The 19,984-nt window shown below is 47.8% G+C and overlaps 1 protein-coding gene across 4 annotated transcripts in view; it reads right to left on the bottom strand.

The window, feature by feature from the left end:
* The window catches only part of fam193a (family with sequence similarity 193 member A), a 334,280-nt gene that overhangs the window by 157,181 nt on the left and 157,115 nt on the right, over positions 1-19,984 (bottom strand). For all 4 annotated transcript variants that reach the window (XM_085973735.1, XM_085973887.1, XM_085973783.1 and 1 more), the window contains one exon: positions 6,600-6,845. In XM_085973735.1, the coding sequence (XP_085829861.1) occupies positions 6,600-6,845 (246 nt within the window). The remainder of the gene's footprint in view (positions 1-6,599; positions 6,846-19,984) is intronic.

The raw sequence follows: 19,984 nt of genomic DNA, 5'->3' as shown, positions 1-19,984 counted from the left end.
ATTTCACGAGGCTCTCCCCCCCGCGATTTCCCGAGGCTCTCCCCCCCGCGATTTCCCGAGGCTCTCTCCCCCCCGCACCCCGCGATTTCCCGAGGCTCTCCCCCCACCCCCCGCGATTTCCCGAGGCTCTCCCCCCCCCGCCACGATTTCCCGAGGCTCTCCCCCCCGCGATTTCCCGAGGCTCTCCCCGCCGCGATTTCCCGAGGCTCTCCCCCCCGCGATTTCCCGAGGCTCTCCCCCTCCGCGATTTCCCGAGGCTCTCTCCCCCCCCCGCCCCCCGCGATTTCACGAGGCTCTCCCCCCCGCGATTTCCCGAGGCTCTCCCCCCCGCGATTTCCCGAGGCTCTCTCCCCCCCGCACCCCGCGATTTCCCGAGGCTCTCCCCCCCCCCCCCGCGATTTCCCGAGGCTCTCCCCCCCCCCGCCACGATTTCCCGAGGCTCTCCCCCCCCGTGATTTCCCGAGGCTCTCCCCCCGCGACTCTCTCCCCCCCTGCCCCCCGCGATTTCCCGAGGCTCTCCCCCACCCCCCCCCCGCGATTTCCCGAGGCTCTCCCCCGCCCGCCCCCCGCGATTTCCCGAGGCTCTCCCCCCCCCCCGCGATTTCCCGAGGCTCTCCCCCCCCCACCCCCGCGATTTCCCGAGGCTCTCCCCCCCCCCCCCCGCGATTTCCCGAGGCTCTCCCCCCCCCCCGCGATTTCCCGAGGCTCTCCCCCCCCGCGATTTCCCGAGGCTCTCCCCCCCCGCCCCCCGCGATTTCCCGAGGCTCTCCCCCCCGCCCCCCGCGATTTCCCGAGGCTCTCTCCCCCCCGCCCCCCGCGATTTCCCGAGGCTCTCTCTCCCCCACCCCCCCCCCCCCGCGATTTCCCGAGGCTCTCTCCCCCCCGCGATTTCCCGAGGCTCTCCCCCCCGCGATTTCCCGAGGCTCTCTCCCCCCCCGCGATTTCCCGAGGCTCTCCCCCCCGCGATTTCCCGAGGCTCTCCACCCCCCCGCGATTTCCCGAGGCTCTCCCCCCCCCCCCCCCGCGATTTCCCGAGGCTCTCTTCCCCCGCCCCCCGCGATTTCCCGAGGCTCGCACCCACCGCGATCTCACGAGGCTGTGTGCTGGCGTCACGGGGGCCATGCGCATGCGTGCCGGCGTCAAGGCGGCTGCGCAACGGCCGTGCGCATGCGTGGTTGCCGTTTTAAAAAAAAGCCAGAGCGGGCTCTCGCGGGCGGGCGGCGCATGCGCGGGCGAGGCGGCCCGCGGGGAGTAGGCAGGGAAAACCCCGCTGGCGGCCGTTAGAGCGGCTCACTTCGGGCCCCGACACCGTCAAACCTGAGAGGGGGAAGTAGGGAGAGAGAGGGAAGAGGGGAAGGAGAGAGAGGGAAGAGGAGAAGGAGAGAGAGAGAGGGAAGAGAGAAATTTTTGGAGCTTCAGGCCTGCCTGCAGCGGGCCTGGAGACCAGCACCGAGTCCCCCCTGCACGAGGGTGAGGAGGAGGAGGAGGAGGGGGGGGGGTTGCTAAACACAATATAAAACTGAAATAAATTGTTAATTAATTCCCTAACACATAATTCAAATATTTACCTTAGTTCCCTAACACACAGAAAGTGTGGGGGAAAAAATCGTGAAAAATCAAGATGGCGGCCACTCACCTCGGTTCAGAAGGATAAAGCCCGCCCACACACGCACCGATTGGTCGACCGGTCAGGTCACCGAAGCGTAGGATTGGTCAATGGTCGAGTCACTCGACACTCAACTGTAGGAAGACCTCGACGTCACACGGTCGCTAATGAGAGCGGAACGCTGAACGATTTTGGGATACCGCGGGTGGGATTTTTGTCCGGCCGAAACGTAAATAGGCCTATAACCGGTCCGGAATCGCAAGCTTTCTTTTGAGGCGACGCGCGCGTCGGTACGCTCTGTAACTTCCAAACGCAGAGACCAGGCGGACAGACAGACAGACAGACAGAAGAGCCGCTTTATATATATAGATAATATGCAATTTGATAAAGGTTTAAACATGAACTGTCACTAGAAGTTTCTATGTCCCAAAGTTAAATTTTCCCATGAATTTAAAGGAAATCTGCCCTATTGAGGAACATGTAATATCAGGCAAGGGAAAAACATTCTCTTCCAGACATTTTCCACAGCATGTAGTTCAGGAAACTGCGATGGTATGAGGCGCGAGTTGGGTAGGATTGATTGGGGAATGTCACTCAAAGGGTTGACGGTGGATAGGCAATGGCAAACATTCAAAGATCGCATGGATGAACTACAGAATTTGTTCATCCCAGTTTGGCATAAAAATAAAACAAAAAAGGTGACTCAACCATGGCTAACAAGGGAAATTAGGGATAGCATAAGATCCAAGGAGAGGACATATAAATTGGCCAGAAAAAGCAATAATCCTAAGGATTGGGAGCAGTTTAGGATTCAACAAAGGAGGACAAAGGGATTAATTAAGAAAGGGAAAATAGAATGAGAGTAAGCTTGCAGGGAACATAAAAACTGACTGTAAAAGCTTTTATAGATATGCGAAGAGAAAAAGATTGGTGAAGTCAAGCGTAGGTCCCTTACAGTCAGAATCAGGGGAATTTACTTTGGTTCGGTCTTCACAAAGGAGAACACAAATAACCTCGCAGAGATGTCGGGGAACATAGGGTCTAATGAGATGGAGGAACTGAAAGAAATCAGTATTTGTAGGGAAATGGTGTTGGGGAAATTGACGGGATTGGAGGCCGATAAATCCCCAGGACCTGATAATCTACATCCTAGGGTACTTAAGGAAGTGACCCTAGAAATAGTAGATGCATTGCTGGTCATCTTCCAAAATTCAATAGACTCTGGAACAGTACCCATGGATTGGAGGGTAGCTAATGTTTCCCCACTATTCAAAAAAGGTGGTAGAGAAAACAGGGAATTACAGACCGGTAAGCCTGACATCGGTCGTGGGGAAAATGCTCAGAGTCCATTATAAAAGATGTAATAGCAGAGCATTTGGAAAACAGTGACAGGATCGGACAAAGTCAACATGGATTTACAAAAGGTAAATCGTGCTTGACTAATCTACTGGAATTTTTTGAGGATGTAACTGGTAAAATAGATATGGGAGAACCAGTGGCTGTGGCGTATTTGGACTTTCAGAAGGCTTTCTATAAGGTCCCACATAAGAGATTAGCGTGTAAAGTTGAGGCACATGGAATTGGGGGCAAGGTATTGACTTGGATAGAGAACTGGTTGGCAGACAGAAAGCAAAGAGTTGGAATAAACGGGTCTTTTTCCCGAGTGGCACGCAGTGACTAGTGGGGTACCGCAGGGATCGGTCCTAGGACCCCAGCTATTCACAATATATATTAATGATCTAGACGAGGGAACTAGATGTAATATCACCAAGTTTGCAGACGACACAAAGCTGGGTGGGCGTGTGTGCTGCGAGGAGGATGCCGAGAAACTCCAGTATGATTTAGACAGGTTGGGTGATTGGGCAGAAGCATGGTCGATGCAATATAACATGGATAAATGTGAGGTTATCCACTTTGGTGTCAAAAACAGGAAGGCAGATTATTATCTGAATGGCAATAGATTGGGAGAAGGGGGAAGTGCAACGAGACCTGGGTGTCCTTGTGCACCAGTCGCTGAAGGTAAGCATGCAGGTGCAGCAGGCGGTTAAGAAGGCAAATGGTATGTTGGCCTTCGTAGCGAGAGGGTTTGAGTACAGGAACAAGGATGTCTTGTTGTAGTTGTACAGGGCCTTGTTAAGACCACATCTTGAGTATTGTGTGCAGTTTTGGTCGCCTTATCTGAGGAAGGATGTTCTCGTCATGGAGGGAGTGCAGCAAAGATTCACCAGACTGATACCTGGGATGGCAGGAATGACGTATGAAGAGAGATTGGGTCGATTGGGCTTATACTCGCTGGAATTTAGAAGAATGAGAGGGGATCTCATTGAAACTTATAAAATTCTAACAGGACTAGACAGACTCGATGCTGGAAGGATGTTCCCGATGGCCAGGGAGTCCAGAACCAGGGGTCACAGTCTAAGGATAGGGGGTAAGCCATTTAGGGCAGAGATGAGGGGGAATTTCTTGACCCAGAGAGTGGTGAACCTGTGGAATTCTCTACCACAGAAGGCAGTAGAGGCCAATTCATTAAATATATTCAAGAAGGAGTTAAATATATTTCTTAAGGCTAAAGGGATCAAGGGATATGGGGAGAAAGCAGGGACCGGGTACTGAATTTGGATGATCAGCCATGATCTCATTGAATGGTGGAGCAGGCTCGAGGGGCCGAATGGCCTACTCCTGCTCCTATCTTCTATGTTTTTACGTTTCTAACCTGAAACTTTGCATTTGTCCCTCCAACACCTTGATCATTCCAGCACTTCATAATGGGTCGTATTAACTTAGGGTCTGTGCTTTGTATTCATGCATTGCTGCTCACAAAGACATTTTTGAGCCAAATTCTTTACAGCCCGTGCTGATTGCAGTACTGAAATAAAGAATAGATTTGCCTTTCTAATCTAGGCTTTATTAACTTAAAAATCCTGTAGCACATCTTCAACACCCAGTCCCAACTAAAGGCTGGAAAGAACTGAATTTAAGATGGCCACCACAAATCACATGACATCAACTACCAATGAGATGACAGCATATATCCCAAGGCAGGATATATGCCACAAGTACATTCTGCCCAAATGGCATACGGAGAAGTGGCAATCTTGCTGTGACGTAGAGTGCTGTATGAGAAAGCAAATCCACCTACCAAATAGCTCTAATTCAGAGCACTCAGCAAGAACAGGACCAGGTGGTGCAGCGAGTTAATAGACTTGGCTTTCCTACTTCAAGGTAATAGTTCAAACGCAGCCCATGCTAATGGAATAAAAGCCTCTTCCATTTAGCAGTTGCAAAGGGCCTTGCGTCACCCAAGCTCGAGTACTAAATTCACATCTTAGTTTGCATTAAACTGGCAATCTCACTCATGAGAGACCATAAGAGTGGCTGATAAGAAGTGGAAAGATTCCTATTGAAATGGTAGGGGTTGCTCGTCCGAGTCTGGGATCAAGAAATACTGTTGGAACAGAGCACAGGAAGCCTTACTCTGCATTTAGACCGTCAGCGTTTGATGCCAAAATGCATTCTATTGCCGAGCATGAAAATACTTCAGGGATGATCACAAATTATTTCTCAACCTTACTCTAGTAACTTGGTAAGTTTACTAAGAGCTCAAGGTAAAAACAAGATGCAAATTGAAAAACTACCCAACTGCAGATGCATTGGTCACAATCTTCCAAAGCTCTCCAGATTCAGGAATTGTGCCTTTGGATTGGTAATTGCAAATGTCACACCTTTATTTTCGTAATGGCGAGAGACTAGTAACTGTGGAGCAGCAAAGGGATTTGGGTGTCCGGGTAAACAAATCACAGGGACAAAAAGTAAGAGGCTAATAGAATGTTGGCCTTTATCTCGAGGGGGGGGCTGGAATACAAAGGGGAGGAAGTGATGCTTCAGGTGCACGTAGCCTTGGTCAGACCCTATCTGGAGCACTGCATTCAGTTTTGGGTAGTGCACTTCAGGAAGAATATATTGGTCTTGGAGGGGGCACAGCACAGATTGAACAGAGTGATACCAAGGCTTGAAAGGTTATCTTCTGAGGGCAGGTTGTATAAACCTGGTTTGTATTCCCTGGAGTTTAGAAGGTTGAAGGGTAATCTAAACAAGGTGTTTAAAATGATAAAGGGGTTCGATGGGGTAGGTGTGGGGAAACTATTTCCTCAGGTGGCGGAATCCAGAGTAAGAGGGCACAAGCTTAAAATTAGAGCTAGGTCAAGAAGCACCTGTTCACACAAAGGGTAGTGGAAATCTGCAACACTCGCCCCAAAAGGCCAAGGATGCTGGGTCAGTTAAAATTTGCAGGACTGACAGCAATAAGATTTTTGTTAGGCAAGGGCATCGAGGGACATAAAGCGGCGGCGGGTATGTGTTGTCGAAGTACATCTTGGCCATGGCCTAACAGATTGGCACAAAAGGCTTCAGGGGCGGAATGGCCTACTCATGTTCCCACATATCCTGCTCAACTCATTTGAATGTTCTGGGTTTGTACGATCTTGAAAGATCTTTCACTGGAGACATTTATTTCAGCAGGGACTCTGACAATGTGCTTACTTGATTATTTTATTTTGAAATATTTCAATACACACTGCAAACACACATGCCTGAAATCACAGGTATTAGTAACAAATGTGTCAATGTATTTAGGTTAAATTCCTTTACTCGCTATTTTTAAACAAAGGCATATGCTATCGTGACCATTAATATCACACTGCGCAATTACAAGGCAGACAGAGAAAGGACAAATTTCCTCACTTTGTACACTAAACGATGGTCTCCAAGTTTGTCCAACATTTTGTTTCCAGTTCAATGTATGAAACCTGGTTGGGAGGTGGTGGTGATGGGGTGTGGAGGGGGTGGGGGGGGTGCAGGGGAAAGAGGAAAGCTGGAAACAAAATCATATGACGTTCCGAAGCATATATATTTAGAAAGGTGTTTTTTTTTTTTAACTAATCAAACATGTCTGACTGATCTTATGGAAAACAAAGCATTAAACCATCCCACTTACCACTAGAGATTGCTCGAGAGAAACTTGCCGATCATCCTTTTCAACCGTACGCCTGCAGTCCGGACACACCCAGAGCGGAAGGTGCAACATGCTATTTGTTTTTGGGGATGTAGAAAGTGCCATTTTGTTTGGGTTTGTAATCCCACTCTCGGAGAGTGAAGAGTCTTTGCGTTCACTTCGACACAGAAGACATCGTTCTCCTGTTGAGTACGGTGCCCTCTGACCCAGACCAAAAGTGAAGGGCGTCTGCAATAGAACAAAAAGGCAAGTGAATTTATCATCAAGAAGCAAAACAAAAATCACATTTAAAACATTAAAATCCTTACACATCATCTGGTTCACTGTTCCTCATTGACTGCATAAGCCAAATTCATTTTTATTATTTGGGATTCCAGGATTTTCTGGAATTCCGAGATCGTATTTTGCAACTACCTCCATTTTTCCAAGAGAAACACAAATCAGTGGGCTTGTACGTCACATTCAAGTCTCAGATAGAGAGTGTGTGGGGGATGCTTAAGCCACCTGGTCCAATTTCCACCCTTCCCTCACCTTCACATGGTCCATCTCCGACTCTTCCCTTCCCTTCCTCGACTTCTCTGTCTCCATCTCTGGGGATAGGCTATTGGCATTCACTACAGGCCCAGACTCTCACAGCTACCTGGACTACACTTCCTCCCACCTCGCCTCCTGTAAGGACTCTATTCCATTCTCCCAGTTTCTCTGTCTCCGCCGTATCTGCTCAGACGATGCCACCTTCCACACCAGTGCTTCCGACATGTCTTCCTTTTTCCTCAACTGAGGATTCCCCTCTACTGTGGTTGACACGGCCCTCGACCGTGTCCGTTCTGTCTCCCGCACTTCTGCCCTCGCCCCTGCCCCTCCCTCCTGGAACCACGATAGAGTTTCCCTTGTCCTCACCTTTCACCCCACCAGCCTCCACATTCAACGGATCATCCTCCGCCATTTCCGCCACCTCCAACGTGATCCTACCACCAAACACATCTTCCCCTCCCCTTTCAGCATTCCGTAGGGACCGCTCCCTCCGCGACACCCTAGTCCACTCCTCTACCATCCTCAGCACCCCTTCCCCTGAAACACATGCCCTTATACCTCCCCCCTTCCCACTGTCCAGGGCCCTAAACACCCCTTTCAGGTGAAACAGCGATTTACTTGTACTTCCTGCAATCCAGTATACTGTATTCGCTGCTCACGATGTGGTCTCCTTCACATTGGGGAGACCAAACGCAGATTGGGTGAACGCTTTGCGGAACACCTCCGTTCAGTCCGTAAGGGGGACCCCGAGCTCCTGGTGGCCTATCACTTTAATTCACCGCTCCACTCCCACTCAGACCTCGCCATCCGTGGCCTCTTGCATTGTTCCACGGAAGCTCGAGGAACAGCACCTCATCTTTCAATTAGGCACTCTACAGCCCTCTGGACTCAACACAGAGTTCAACAATTTCAGATCATAACCTCGGCCCCTATCACATATAATTTTTATTTTTTTATCCACACTTTTGTTTGGCCTTTTTTCTTCCCTCCCACATGGCAGCTGTCCTTCATTCTCCCAGGGCAATTCACACCCCATCTAGAGCCATCCTTTGTTCCTTAACCTGTCCCATTACCACCTCCTCTCGCCTTGAATATCTCTTAATGTCTCTCAATGTCTCTTAATCTCTCCCGCTTTCCATCCTGTATCACTGACCTTCCCTTTTGTTCTTTCATCCCCTCCCCCTTTACCCAGCCCCTAACTTGCTTTAAAATCTATCCCTTTTCCTGCTTTTTTTCAGTTCTGACGAAAGGTCTTCGACCTGAAACGTTGACTCCGTTTCTCTCTCCACGGATGCTGAGTTTTTCCAGCGTTTTCTGTTGTTATTTTGGTCTAAATGTAATGTAAATTGCAGCTTGCTTGTACCCTCAAGACTTGCACACCTCTGCAATCCATTAGCTAGTTGCTCTTGGAGCCATAAAATGCAACCAGTCGGATTTTAATCAAACCGATTTTCAAACTTAGTCAAAATCTAATTTTCCCTCTGTTGTCCCGACTGATGTGACTCATTGGCACCCATACCCAGCGGGCGTGAGTATCCCGCTGATGTCAACCCAGAATTCAGAGCCAGAGCTCCACTTGCCAGGACTGTCTGGAGTGGGGTTCGAACCCAGCATTTTCTGACTCAGAGATGGGAGTGCAACCACTGAGCCAAAGGCTCACTCCGGGAAACACCAGGTCACTTTTTCCAAAGGGTACTAGTTTTATGGAGCCAGTTACCCAATGAGTCAGTATAAATGAATTCATCAAACAACTGGATGACAGAACAGATTGAGGGATTATGGTGAGAAGGCAGTTTGTGTGGGACTGATTTTCAAAATAAGTCAGCGTTGGGCTAGTGGCCTTCTCCTGTGCTTAAGACTCTGATGTCTCAATCTAGACATCAGAGACCAAGGGCTGGATTTTCATTGAGGAGTCGGGTAGGAGGCGGGACTACAACTTTTGAGGTTGTAGTCCCACCTCCATCGAGTTCTAGTCAACCCACACGATTTTGACTTGATTAACCTTGTTGAGCCCGCCCAGCAGGCTCAGCTGGCCAATCAAGATCTTTTGACAGATGAAATATCAGCATTTCACAGCTGTTTGAAGCTGTCAAACACTGACAATCTGTACTCCAAGTTAATTCCTTCCTCTCAGGATGATTGAGATCTCTCCCTGGAACAGAAAGCTGAATGCTGGAACTTTTGACAGATGGTGGCCATTTTGCTTTCTGTGCCGGTGAGATGAGGGACTCCCGAGACCTGAGGGAAGGAAGGCTGTAAAGGTATGTAAATGTAAGTAAAACTTTTTTAAACACTTTACACACACCAAACACACTTACCTCTGCACTCATGCACCCATCACTCACCTAAACACCGGACATCTCGAACCCTCCCAAGTCCTTCATCCTGACGGCCCGCCTCGCTAACTTGGCGTGGTTTGGCGTCGTCGGGAATCTCACATTTCAACAATGAAAATAGGGATTCGGCTAAAAACTGCCTGTTAACTACCTGTTAACAGGCAGTTGATTGGCACTAATCCTCTTCCCTGATCTCTGAATGCAGGGGAGGACTGCTTGCAAAGGGGAGGACTGCTTGCAAAAGGAAGCACTGATGAACCAGTGTCCTGAGTTAGCGTGGGACCAAAGCACACGTATAATCTAGATCAGGTCGGGGTGGCAGGCTCCCTTCCCTGAAGGACAATAGTGAAGATGTTGGAGTTTTCTGGTCTGGAAGCTTTCAGTTATTTCTCTGATACTAGCCCCAAAATTGCCAAATTTGTCACAACTTCCCATGGTGGGATTTGAACTTGGGACCTCTGCACTGTTAGTGCAGCACTCTTTGCATTAGCCTACTGAATCCAAAGTGACTTATCTTTAACAGCTTAGTAAGCCTATCTCTGAAGATAACTTGCTTCTACCTTCCCCATTTAGACTTTCTAGTGCCAATCTTGATATGATGCCCCTAATTAACAATTCATTGAGCAGTAGAAATACTCTTTCCCTGCTTGCTCCCTCAAATCCTCCTTCAATTTTGAACATTTCTAGTAGACCCGACCCTCGCCTCTGCTCCAGTGTGTTCAGTTCTGAGCAGTCGGACCTTTTAACGTCGTGATCTGAAAATTGTTATAGATTTGAGGCGGTCACTTTGCTTGTATTTATTTTAGCACTTGGGAGGCCTGAAGCCATTTTGTGGCCTGATACGTGAATGGCTTCCCTTGACGCTGCCTGCCAGGGAACTCCTTGGAGGAACTTGCCCGCTTTCATCCAGCTTTGTTTTGATGAAGCAGTTTCAAGACAACAGATACCTTGTTCCAGCTGTGCTCCAAACTGACCTTGGAATTTAGCTCAGAGTGTTGTGTGTGAAGGTTGATTTAGAAAGAATGTTAGCTTACATCTGGGAGGACTGGTTTTCTTCAGTCTTTGTGGCCATAATTCTCCACGTACAAGGTTTCCTTTCTCACCTGGCACGTCTTGGAGCTTGCTGCTAATTTCTACGTGGTTTTTACAATCTCTCGCTGTTTCCAGTCAAATGACTAATGTATGGCTTGGAACAATACCTAACCAAAATAGGCATCCATGGCTCAGTGATTGGGGAAGTGTCCCAAGCAATGTCCCCCCAATTTTAAATTTGGGTGCGCGAAATTTCACATTGGGAAAAGCCGGTCCCAGGCTGCGCGGGACCAGCAGGCGGCCGCGCAGCTTCGAGGGAACGTTTTCCCTCGGTGTTTCTCCCTATTGGCTGATGGCGTATTGATTTGTATGTGGAGGTTGAACTATGTCCACAGAATGAGGAGACCATATTTGCAGCAGTTAATCTTATATTCTGGTCCATTCACACTTGGGCATTCAGCAACAAAACAAATGATTTACTTCAGACTGAGACACAAATTTTAAGATTGGTTATTTTAACAGGCGCACTTAGAAATCCTTATTAATTAGTTGTACATTTATCATCATCGGTGAGAAGTGTTTTAGAAAGTAAGGGCAGGAAAAACTTCATTGCTGTACTTGTTCCAAAATTGAAATGTAGTGTTAGAGACTACAGTTTTAATTGTGAAGCTGAAATTTATTGTCTGGTCAGCCGCCAACTTTTTATAAATCCAAAAACCAATGTACAAAGTTCATATTCTTCAAAGGAGTTCAAAATGGAGTGGTGTAGTATATTGGAGCTCCTTTGTATTGGTTTCATGTGGTTCTTTCTCTGGTTTCCATTGAGCAAGTGCCCAATCTCTGCTGCAGCAATACCAAACACTTGGGGCAGGATTTTCATTGTGCCGTGGAGTCCGGATTGGAGGTTAAAATCCCGAAATCGGGGGGCACGAACCCATCCCGCCTCCACGCCAGTTTCAAAGGAGGCGGGTACCCGACCCACACTTCGAAGAGCAACCAAGACTCGGGGGTATTGTGGCATTAAAAAAAATCAAGAGCTTTATAAGAAGAATCGTCGCCCAATAAATCAGATAGACCTAGTGAGCCCCATCATTAATATTGCACTGTTGGTGGACAATAAAAATGTCATGGGTGCCACCTCCTGGGATGGATGCAAGGGAATGCAGATCTTAACCGTGCATCGACCAAAGAACTGCCCAGGCTGGGTCATTGTTGTCTGATATTGAACACATGAAAATGACAAATCTTGATTATTTATTGCCTTTAAGTAGAAAAACAAATACAAATTGCTGTTCTTGATGAGTAATGTGGTGCCAAACATTTTCAAACATTAAAGCAAGTAAAACCTGCAAGAACCTTCAATGACCGAGGATTTAAGGAGCGGGGAGAGAGAGAGCGGCCCAGACTCACCGGCGGCAGCAGCGAGGGCGGCCCTGGGTGGAGACTGAGCGCAGAGACTGAGGATTTAAGGAGCGGGGAGAGAGAGAAGTAAAAAGTAATCGAAGTGCGACATCACCAGAAAGCAGGTATTTCTCTCTTTCTCGCTTTTTTCCAAACTTTGTGGTTTATACTTTCTAGGGTCTCTGTTGTGTAGCGGGGAGTGCTAGCAAACAAGGGCCCTTGAGTGTATCATTTAATTGTAGTGTAATTAGTGGTATTGATTTGATTTCATTTAATCTGAATTAATTAAAGGGTAAGTCATGGCAGCACAGCTCGGCCCCGTGGCATGCTCCTCCTGCACTATGTGGGAAATCAGGGACACTTCTAGTGTCCCTGACTACCATGTGTGCGGGAATGTATCCAGCTGCAGCTAATGGTAGACCGCATTGCGGCGCTGGAGCTGCAAATGGATACATACTGGAGCATTCGCGATGCTGAGGACATCGTGGATAGCACACTTAGGGAGTTGGTCACACCACAGGTAAAGGCTGCACAGGCAGGAAGTGAATGGGTGACTGCCAGGCAGAGTAGTAGGCGCAGGCAGGTAGTGCAGGGGTCCCCTGTGGCCATCCACCCTCAAACAGATATATCGCTTTCGATATTGTTGGGGGAAATGGCTTATCGGGGGAAGGCAGCAGTAGCCAACTTCCTGGCACCATGGGTGGTTCTGCTGCACATGACAGGAGGAAAAAGAGCGGGAGAGCTATAGTGATAGGGGATTCTATTGTTAGGGGAATAGATAGGCGTTTCTGCGGCCGCAAATGAGACTCCAGGATGGTATGTTGCCTCCCTGGTTCAAGGGTCAAGGATGTCTCGGAGCAGCTGCAGGGCATTCTGGAGGAGGAGGGTGAGCAGCCAGCTGTTGTGGTGCATTTCGGTACCAACGATATAGGTAAAAAAAACGGGATGCGGTCCTAAAAGCTGAATATGGGGAGTTAGGGGGTAAATTAAAAAATAGGGCCTCAAAAGTTAGTAATCTCAGGATTGCTACAAGTGCCACGTGCTAGTCAGAGTAGAAATAGAAGGATATTTCAGATGAATACGTGGCTAGAGGAATGGTGCAAGGCGGAGGGATTCAAATTCCTGGCACATTGGAACTGGTTCTGGGGGAGGTGGGACAAACTGGACGGTTTGCACCTGGGCAGGACCGGGACCGATGTACTAGGGAGAGTGTTTGCTAGTGCTGTTGGGGAGGGTTTAAACTAAAATGGCAGGGGGTTCGGAACCTGTGCAGGGAGACAGAGGACAGGGAAGCAAGGATAGAAGCAAAAGACAGGAAGGAGAAAAGCAAAAGCGGAAGGCAGAGAAATCAAGTGTGTAAATCAAACAGGGCCACAGTAAATAATAATTCTAAAAGGGCTAAGAGTGTTAAAAAAAACAAGCCTCAAGGCTTTGTATCTTAATGCGAGGAGCATTCGTAATAAGGTAGATGAATTAGCTGCGCAAATAGATGTAAACGGATATGATATAATTGGGATTACGGAGACCTGGCTCCAGGGTGACCAAGGCTGGGAATTCAACATCCAGGGGTATTCAATATTCAGGAAGGACAGGCAAAAAGGAAAAAGAGGTGGGGTAGCATTGCTGCTTAAAGAGGAGATTAACACAAATAGTAAGGAAGGGTATTAGTTCTGATGATGTGGAATCTGTATGGATAAAGCTGAGAAATACCATGGGGCAGAAAACGTTAGTGGGAGTTGTATACAGACCCCCAAACAGTAATGCGGAGGTTGGGGATGGCATTAAACGGGAAATTAGAGATGCGTGCAATAAGGGCACAGCAGTCATCATGGGTGACTTTAATCTACATATAGATTGGGCTAGCCAAATTAGTAACAATACTGTGGAGGAGGAGTTCCTAGAGTGTATACAGGATGGTTTCCTGGAACAATATGTCGAGGAACCAACCAGATATCAGGCCATCTTAGACTGGGTATTATGTAATGAGAAAGGATTGATTAGCAATCTTGTTGTGTGAGGCCCCTTGGGGAGGAGCGATCATAATATGATAGAATTCTTCATTAAGATGGAGAGTGAAGTAGTTGACTCAGAGACTAGGGTCCTGAATTTAAATAAAGGAAACTACGATGGTATGAGGCGCGAGTTGGCTAGGATGGATTGGGGAACATTACTTAAAGGGTTGACGGTGGATAGGCAGTGGCAAACATTTAAAGATCACATGGATGAACTACAGAATTTGTTCATCCTTGTCCGGCACAAAAATAAAACAAAAAAGGTAACTCAACCGTGGCTAACAAGTGAAATTACGGATAGCAAAAAATCCAAGGAGAGGACATATAAATTGGCCAGAAAAAGCAGCAAACCTGAGGATTGGGAGCAGTTTAGGATTCAGCAAAGGAGGACAAAAGGATTAATTAAGAAAGGGAAATAGAGTAGGAGAGTACGCTTGCACGGAACATAAAAACTGACTGTAAAAGCTTCTATAGATATATGTGAAGAGAAAAAGATTGGTGAAGTCAAGCGTAGGTCCCTTGCAGTCAGAATCAGGGGAATTTATAATGGGGAACAAAGAAATGGCTGACCTATTAAATACATACTTTGGTTCTGTCTTCACAAAGGACGACACAAATAACCTCCCAGAGATGTCGGGGAATATAGGGTCTAATGAGAGGGAGAAACTGAATGAAATCAGTATTTGTAGGGAAATGGTGGTAGGGAAATTGACGGGATTGAAGGCCGATAAATCCCCAGGGCGCAATAAACTACATCCTAGGGTACTTAAGGAAGTGGCCCGAGAAATAGTAGATGCATTGCTGGTCATCTTCCAAAATTCTATAGACCTGAACACAGTTCCCATAGATTGGAGGGTAGCTAATGTAACCCCACTATTTAAAAAAGGTGGTACAGAGAAAACTGGGAATTAAAGCCTGACATCGGTAGTGGGGAAATGCTAGAGTCCATTATAAAAGCTGTAATAGCAGAGCACTTGGAAAACAGTGACAGGATCGGACAAAGTCAACATGGATTTACAAAAGGTAAATCGTGCTTGACTAATCTACTGGAATTTTTTGAGGATGTAACTGGTAGAATAGATAAGGAAGAACCAGTGGATGTGGTGTATTTGGACTTTCAGAAGGTTTTCGATAAGGTCCCGCTGAAGAGATTAGCGTGTAAAGTTAAAGCACATGGGGTAAGGTACTGACTTGGATAGAGAACTGGTTGGCAGACAGGAAGCAAAAAGAGTTGGAATAGTGGCAGGCAGCGACGAGTGGGGTACCGCAGGGATCGGTGCAAGGACCCCAGCTAGTCACAATATATATTAATGATCTAGACGAGGGAACTAGATGTAATATCTCCAAGTTTGCAGACGACACAAAGCTGGGTGGGCGTGTGTGCTGTGAGGAGGATACCGAGAAGCTCCAGTATGATTTGGACAGGTTGGGTGATTGGGCAGATGCATGGCAGATGCAGTATAATGTGGATAAATGCGAGGTTATCCACTTTGGTGGCAAAAACAGGAAGATAAGATTATCTGAACGACAATGGATTGGGAGAAGGGGAAGTGCAACGAGACCTGGGTGTCCTTATGCACCATTCGCTGAAGGTAAGCACACAGGCGCAGCAGGCAGTTAAGGCGGCAAATGGTATGTTGGACTTCATAGCGAGAGGATTCGAGTACAGGAGCAAGGATGTCTTGCTGCAGTTGTACAGAGCCTTGGTGAGACCACACCATGAGTATTGTGTGCAGTTTCGGTCACCTTATCTGAGGAAGGATGTTCTTGCCATGGAGGGAGTGCAGTGAAGATTGACCAGACTGATAACTGGAATGGCAGGAATGACATATGAGGAGAGATTGAGTCGATTGGGCTTATATTCGCTGGAGTTTAGAAGAATGAGAGGGGATCTCATTGAAACTTAAAATTCTAACAGGACTAGGCAGGCTAGATGCAGGAAGGATGTTTCCGATGGTCGGGGAGTCCAGAACCAGGGGTCACAGTCTAAGGATATGGGGTAAGCCATTTAGGACTGAGATGAGGCAGGCAGGTAGTGCAGGGAACCCCTGCGGACATCCCCCTTTCAAACAGGTATACCAAGTTGGATACTGTTGAGGGGGATGACTCACCAGGGGAAGGCAGCAGCAGCCAGCTTCCTGGCACCAGGGACGCTTCTGCTGCTCAGGAAGGGAGGAAAAAGAGTGGGAGAGCAATAGTGGTAGGGGATTCTATCGTAAGGGGAACAGATAGGCGTTTCTGTGGCCGCAAACGTGACTCCAGGATGGTTTGTTGCCTCCCTGGGGCCAGGGTCAGGGATGTCACTGAGCGGCTACAGGGCATTCTTAAGGGGGAGGGTGAGCAGGCAGAGGTCGTGGTCCACATTGGGACCAACGACATAGGTAGGAAGGGGGATGAGGTCCTGCATCAAGAATTTAGGGAGCTAGGTAACAGATTAAAGAGCAGGACCTCAAAGGTTGTAATCTCTGGATTACTCCCAGTGCCACGTGCTAGTGAGTATAGGAATGGGAGGATAGAGCAGATGAATGCGTGGCTAAAGAGTTGGTGTAGGGGGGAGGGTTTTACTTTCCTGGATCACTGGGCTTGCTTCTGGGAAAGGTGGGACTTGTACAAGTCGGACGGGTTGCACCTGAACCAGAGCGGGACAAATATCCTTGCGGGGAGGTTTGCTAGCACTGTTGGGGGGGGGGGGGGGGGGGGGGTTTAAACTAACTTGGCAGGGGGATGGGATACAGAGGGGAGCTGAAATAGGGGGTGATGTGCTGCCAATTATAGAGAAAAAAACAAGTCAGCTTGGTAGACAGGGCAAATATATAAGGGCAAGGCTGGATGGCATCTATTTTAATGCAAGGAGTCTTGCAAGTAAGGTGGATGAACTGAAGGCGTTGATAAACACATGGGAGTATGATATTGTTGCTATCACGGAGACATGGTTGAGGGAGGGGCAAGACTGGCAGCTCAATATTCCGGGGTACAGAATCTTCAGGCGAGACAGAGGGGGAGGTATAAGAGGGGGTGTCGCAATATTAATTAAGGAGTCAATTACTGCAGTAAGGAGGGATGATATATTAGCAGGTTCCTCTAATGAGGCCATATGGGTGGAGCTTAAAAACAAAAAGGGGGCAAGCACTTTGCTGGGAGTGTACTATAGGCCTCCAAACAGTCAGGGGGAGATAGAGGAACAGATATGTAGGCAAATCTCAGAGAAATGTGCAAATAATAGGGTAATAATAATGGGGGATTTCAACTTCCCCAATATTAACTGGGATAGTCAGAGTGTGAAAGGCTCAGAGGGTGTAGAATTCTTCAAGTGCATCCAGGAGAGCTTTTTGAGCCAGCATGTAGAAAGTCCTACAAGAGAGGGGGCGGTACTGGACCTAATTCTAGGGAATGTGGCCGGCCAAGTGGAAAAAGTGCTAGTAGGTGAGCACTTTGGTGACAGTGACCATAATGTGGTGAGATTTAAGGTGGTCATGGAAAAGGACAGGGATGGGCCGGAAATAAAGGTTCTAAATTGGGGGAAGGCCGATTTTAATAGGATAAGGCAGGATCTGGCCAAAATGGACTGGGATCAGCTACTTGTAGGAAAATCCGCATCAGAGCAATGGGAGGCTTTCAGAAGGGAGATTGGGATCATACAATGGCAACATGTTCCCGTAAAGGTCAAGGGTGGTTCCAAAAACCACAGGGAACCTTGGATCTCAGGGGATATACGAGAATGGATTAGGAAAAAAAGGCGGGCTTTTGGCAGATACAAAAGGCTAAAGACGGAGGAAGCCCTAGAGGAGTACAAAAAGTGCAGGGGGATACTTAAAAAAGAAATTAGGAGATCAAGGAGGGGCCATGAAATAACACTGGCAAGCAAAATAAAGGAAAATCCTAAGATGTTTTATAAGTGTATTAAGGGTAAGAGGATAACTAGGGAAAAAATAGGGCCCATTAGGGACAAAAGTGGCAATCTGTGTGTGGAGCTGGAAGATGTAGGAGGGGTTCTAAATGAATTTTTTGCATCTGTTTTCACTATGGAGAAGGACGATGTAGACATAGAAATAGGGCGGGGGGGACTGTGATATGCTCGAACATATTCACATCGAGAGGGAGGTGGTATTGGCGGTTTTAGCTGGCCTAAAAATGGATAAATCCCCAGGCCCGGATGAAATGTATCCCAGGCTGCTGTGTGAGGCAAAGGAAGAGATTGCGGGGGCTCCAACACATATATTCAGGACCTCTCTGGCCACAGGGGATGTGCCAGAGGACTGGAGAACCGCTGATGTAGTACCATTATTCAAGAAGGGAAGTAGGGAAAAACCGGGGAACTACAGGCCAGTGAGCCTAACGTCAGTGGTAGGAAAATTATTGGAAAAAATTCTGAGGGACAAAATTTGTCTCCACTTGGAGAGGCAAGGATTAATCAGGGATAGTCAACATGGCTTTGTCAAGGGAAGATCATGTCTGACTAATTTGATTGAATTTTTTGAGGGGGTGACTAGGTGTGTGGATGAGGGTAACACAGTGGATGTGGTACATATGGATTTCAGTAAGGCCTTCGATAAAGTCCCGCACAGGAGACTGGTCAAGAAGGTAAGAGCCCATGGAATCCAGGGTGCCTTGGCACATTGGATACAAAACTGGCTTAGTGGCAGAAGGCAGAGGGTGATGGTCGAAGGTTGTTTTTGTGACTGGAAGCCTGTGGCCAGTGGGGTACCACAGGGATCGGTGCTGGGTCCCTTGCTGTTTGTGGTCTACATTAATGACTTGGATATGAATGTAAAAGGTATGATCAGTAAGTTCGCGGATGATACAAAAATTGGTAGGGTGGTAAATAGCGAGGAGGGTAGCCTCAGTCTGCAGGACGATATAGATGGGTTGGTCAGCTGGGCGGAACAGTGGCAAATGGAATTTAACCCGGAAAAGTGCGAGGTGATGCACTTTGGGGGGGACTAACAAGGCAAGGGAATACACAATGAATGGTAAGACCCTAGGCAAGACGGAGGGTCAGAGGGATCTGGGTGTGCAAGTACACAGATCCCTGAAGGCGGCGGAACAGGTGGATAAGGTGGTAAAAAAGGCATATGGGATACTTATATTCAATGCCTCGGCTAATGAAGGCAAGAGCAAGGAGGTTATGATGGAACTGTATAAAACACTGGTTAGGCCACAGCTGGAATACTGTGTGCAGTTCTGGTCGCCACACTACAGGAAGGATGTGATCGCATTGGAGAGGGTGCAGAGGAGGTTCACCAGGATGTTACCGGGGCTGGAGCGCTTCAGCTATGAAGAGAGACTGGGCAGATTGGGTTTGTTTTCCTTGGAGCAGAGGAGGCTGAGGGGGGACATGATTGAGGTGTACAAAATTATGAGGGGCATAGATAGGATGGATGCTGAGGAGCTTTTTCCCTTAGTAGAGGGGTCAATAACTAGGGGGCATAGATTCAAGGTAAAGGGCGGGAGGTTTAGAGGGGATTTGAGAAAGAACTTTTTCACCCAGAGGGTGGTTGGAGTCTGGAACTCACTGCCTGAAAGGGTTGTGGAGGCAGGAACCCTCACAACATTTAAGAAGCATTTGGATGAGCACTTGAAATGCCATAGCATACAAGGCTACGGACCAAATGCTGGAATATGGGATTAGATCAGACAGGGCTTGATGGCCGGCGCGGACACGATGGGCCGAAGGGCCTCTATCCGTGCTGTATAACTCTATGACTTTCTTCACCCAGAGAGTGGTGAACCTGTGGAACACTACCACCGAAGGCAGTTGAGGCCAATTCATTAAATATATTCAAGAAGGAGTTCGATATATTTCTTAAGGCTAAAGGGATCAAGGGATATGTGGAGAAAACAGGGACAGGGTACTGAATTTGGACGATCAGCCATGATCTCATTAAATGGTGGAGCAGGCTCGAGGGGCCGAATGGCCTACTCCTGCTCCTATCTTCTCTCCTGCTCCTTTCTTCTATGTTTCTATGCATAGTAAATTAAAAGGCAATTAGTTTTAGTGTAAAATATTGATAAGTGGACAAACTTGTGTCTGTATCAAGAGCAGCCATGACTG

Source organism: Somniosus microcephalus, chromosome 1 (genome assembly GCF_052327205.1).
Source record: "Somniosus microcephalus isolate GS21.2 chromosome 1, FLI_Smic_1.0, whole genome shotgun sequence".
Lineage (NCBI taxonomy): Eukaryota > Metazoa > Chordata > Chondrichthyes > Squaliformes > Somniosidae > Somniosus > Somniosus microcephalus.
The sequence above is the reverse complement of the archived record's forward strand: the minus strand, read 5'-3'. Positions and strand labels throughout refer to the sequence as shown.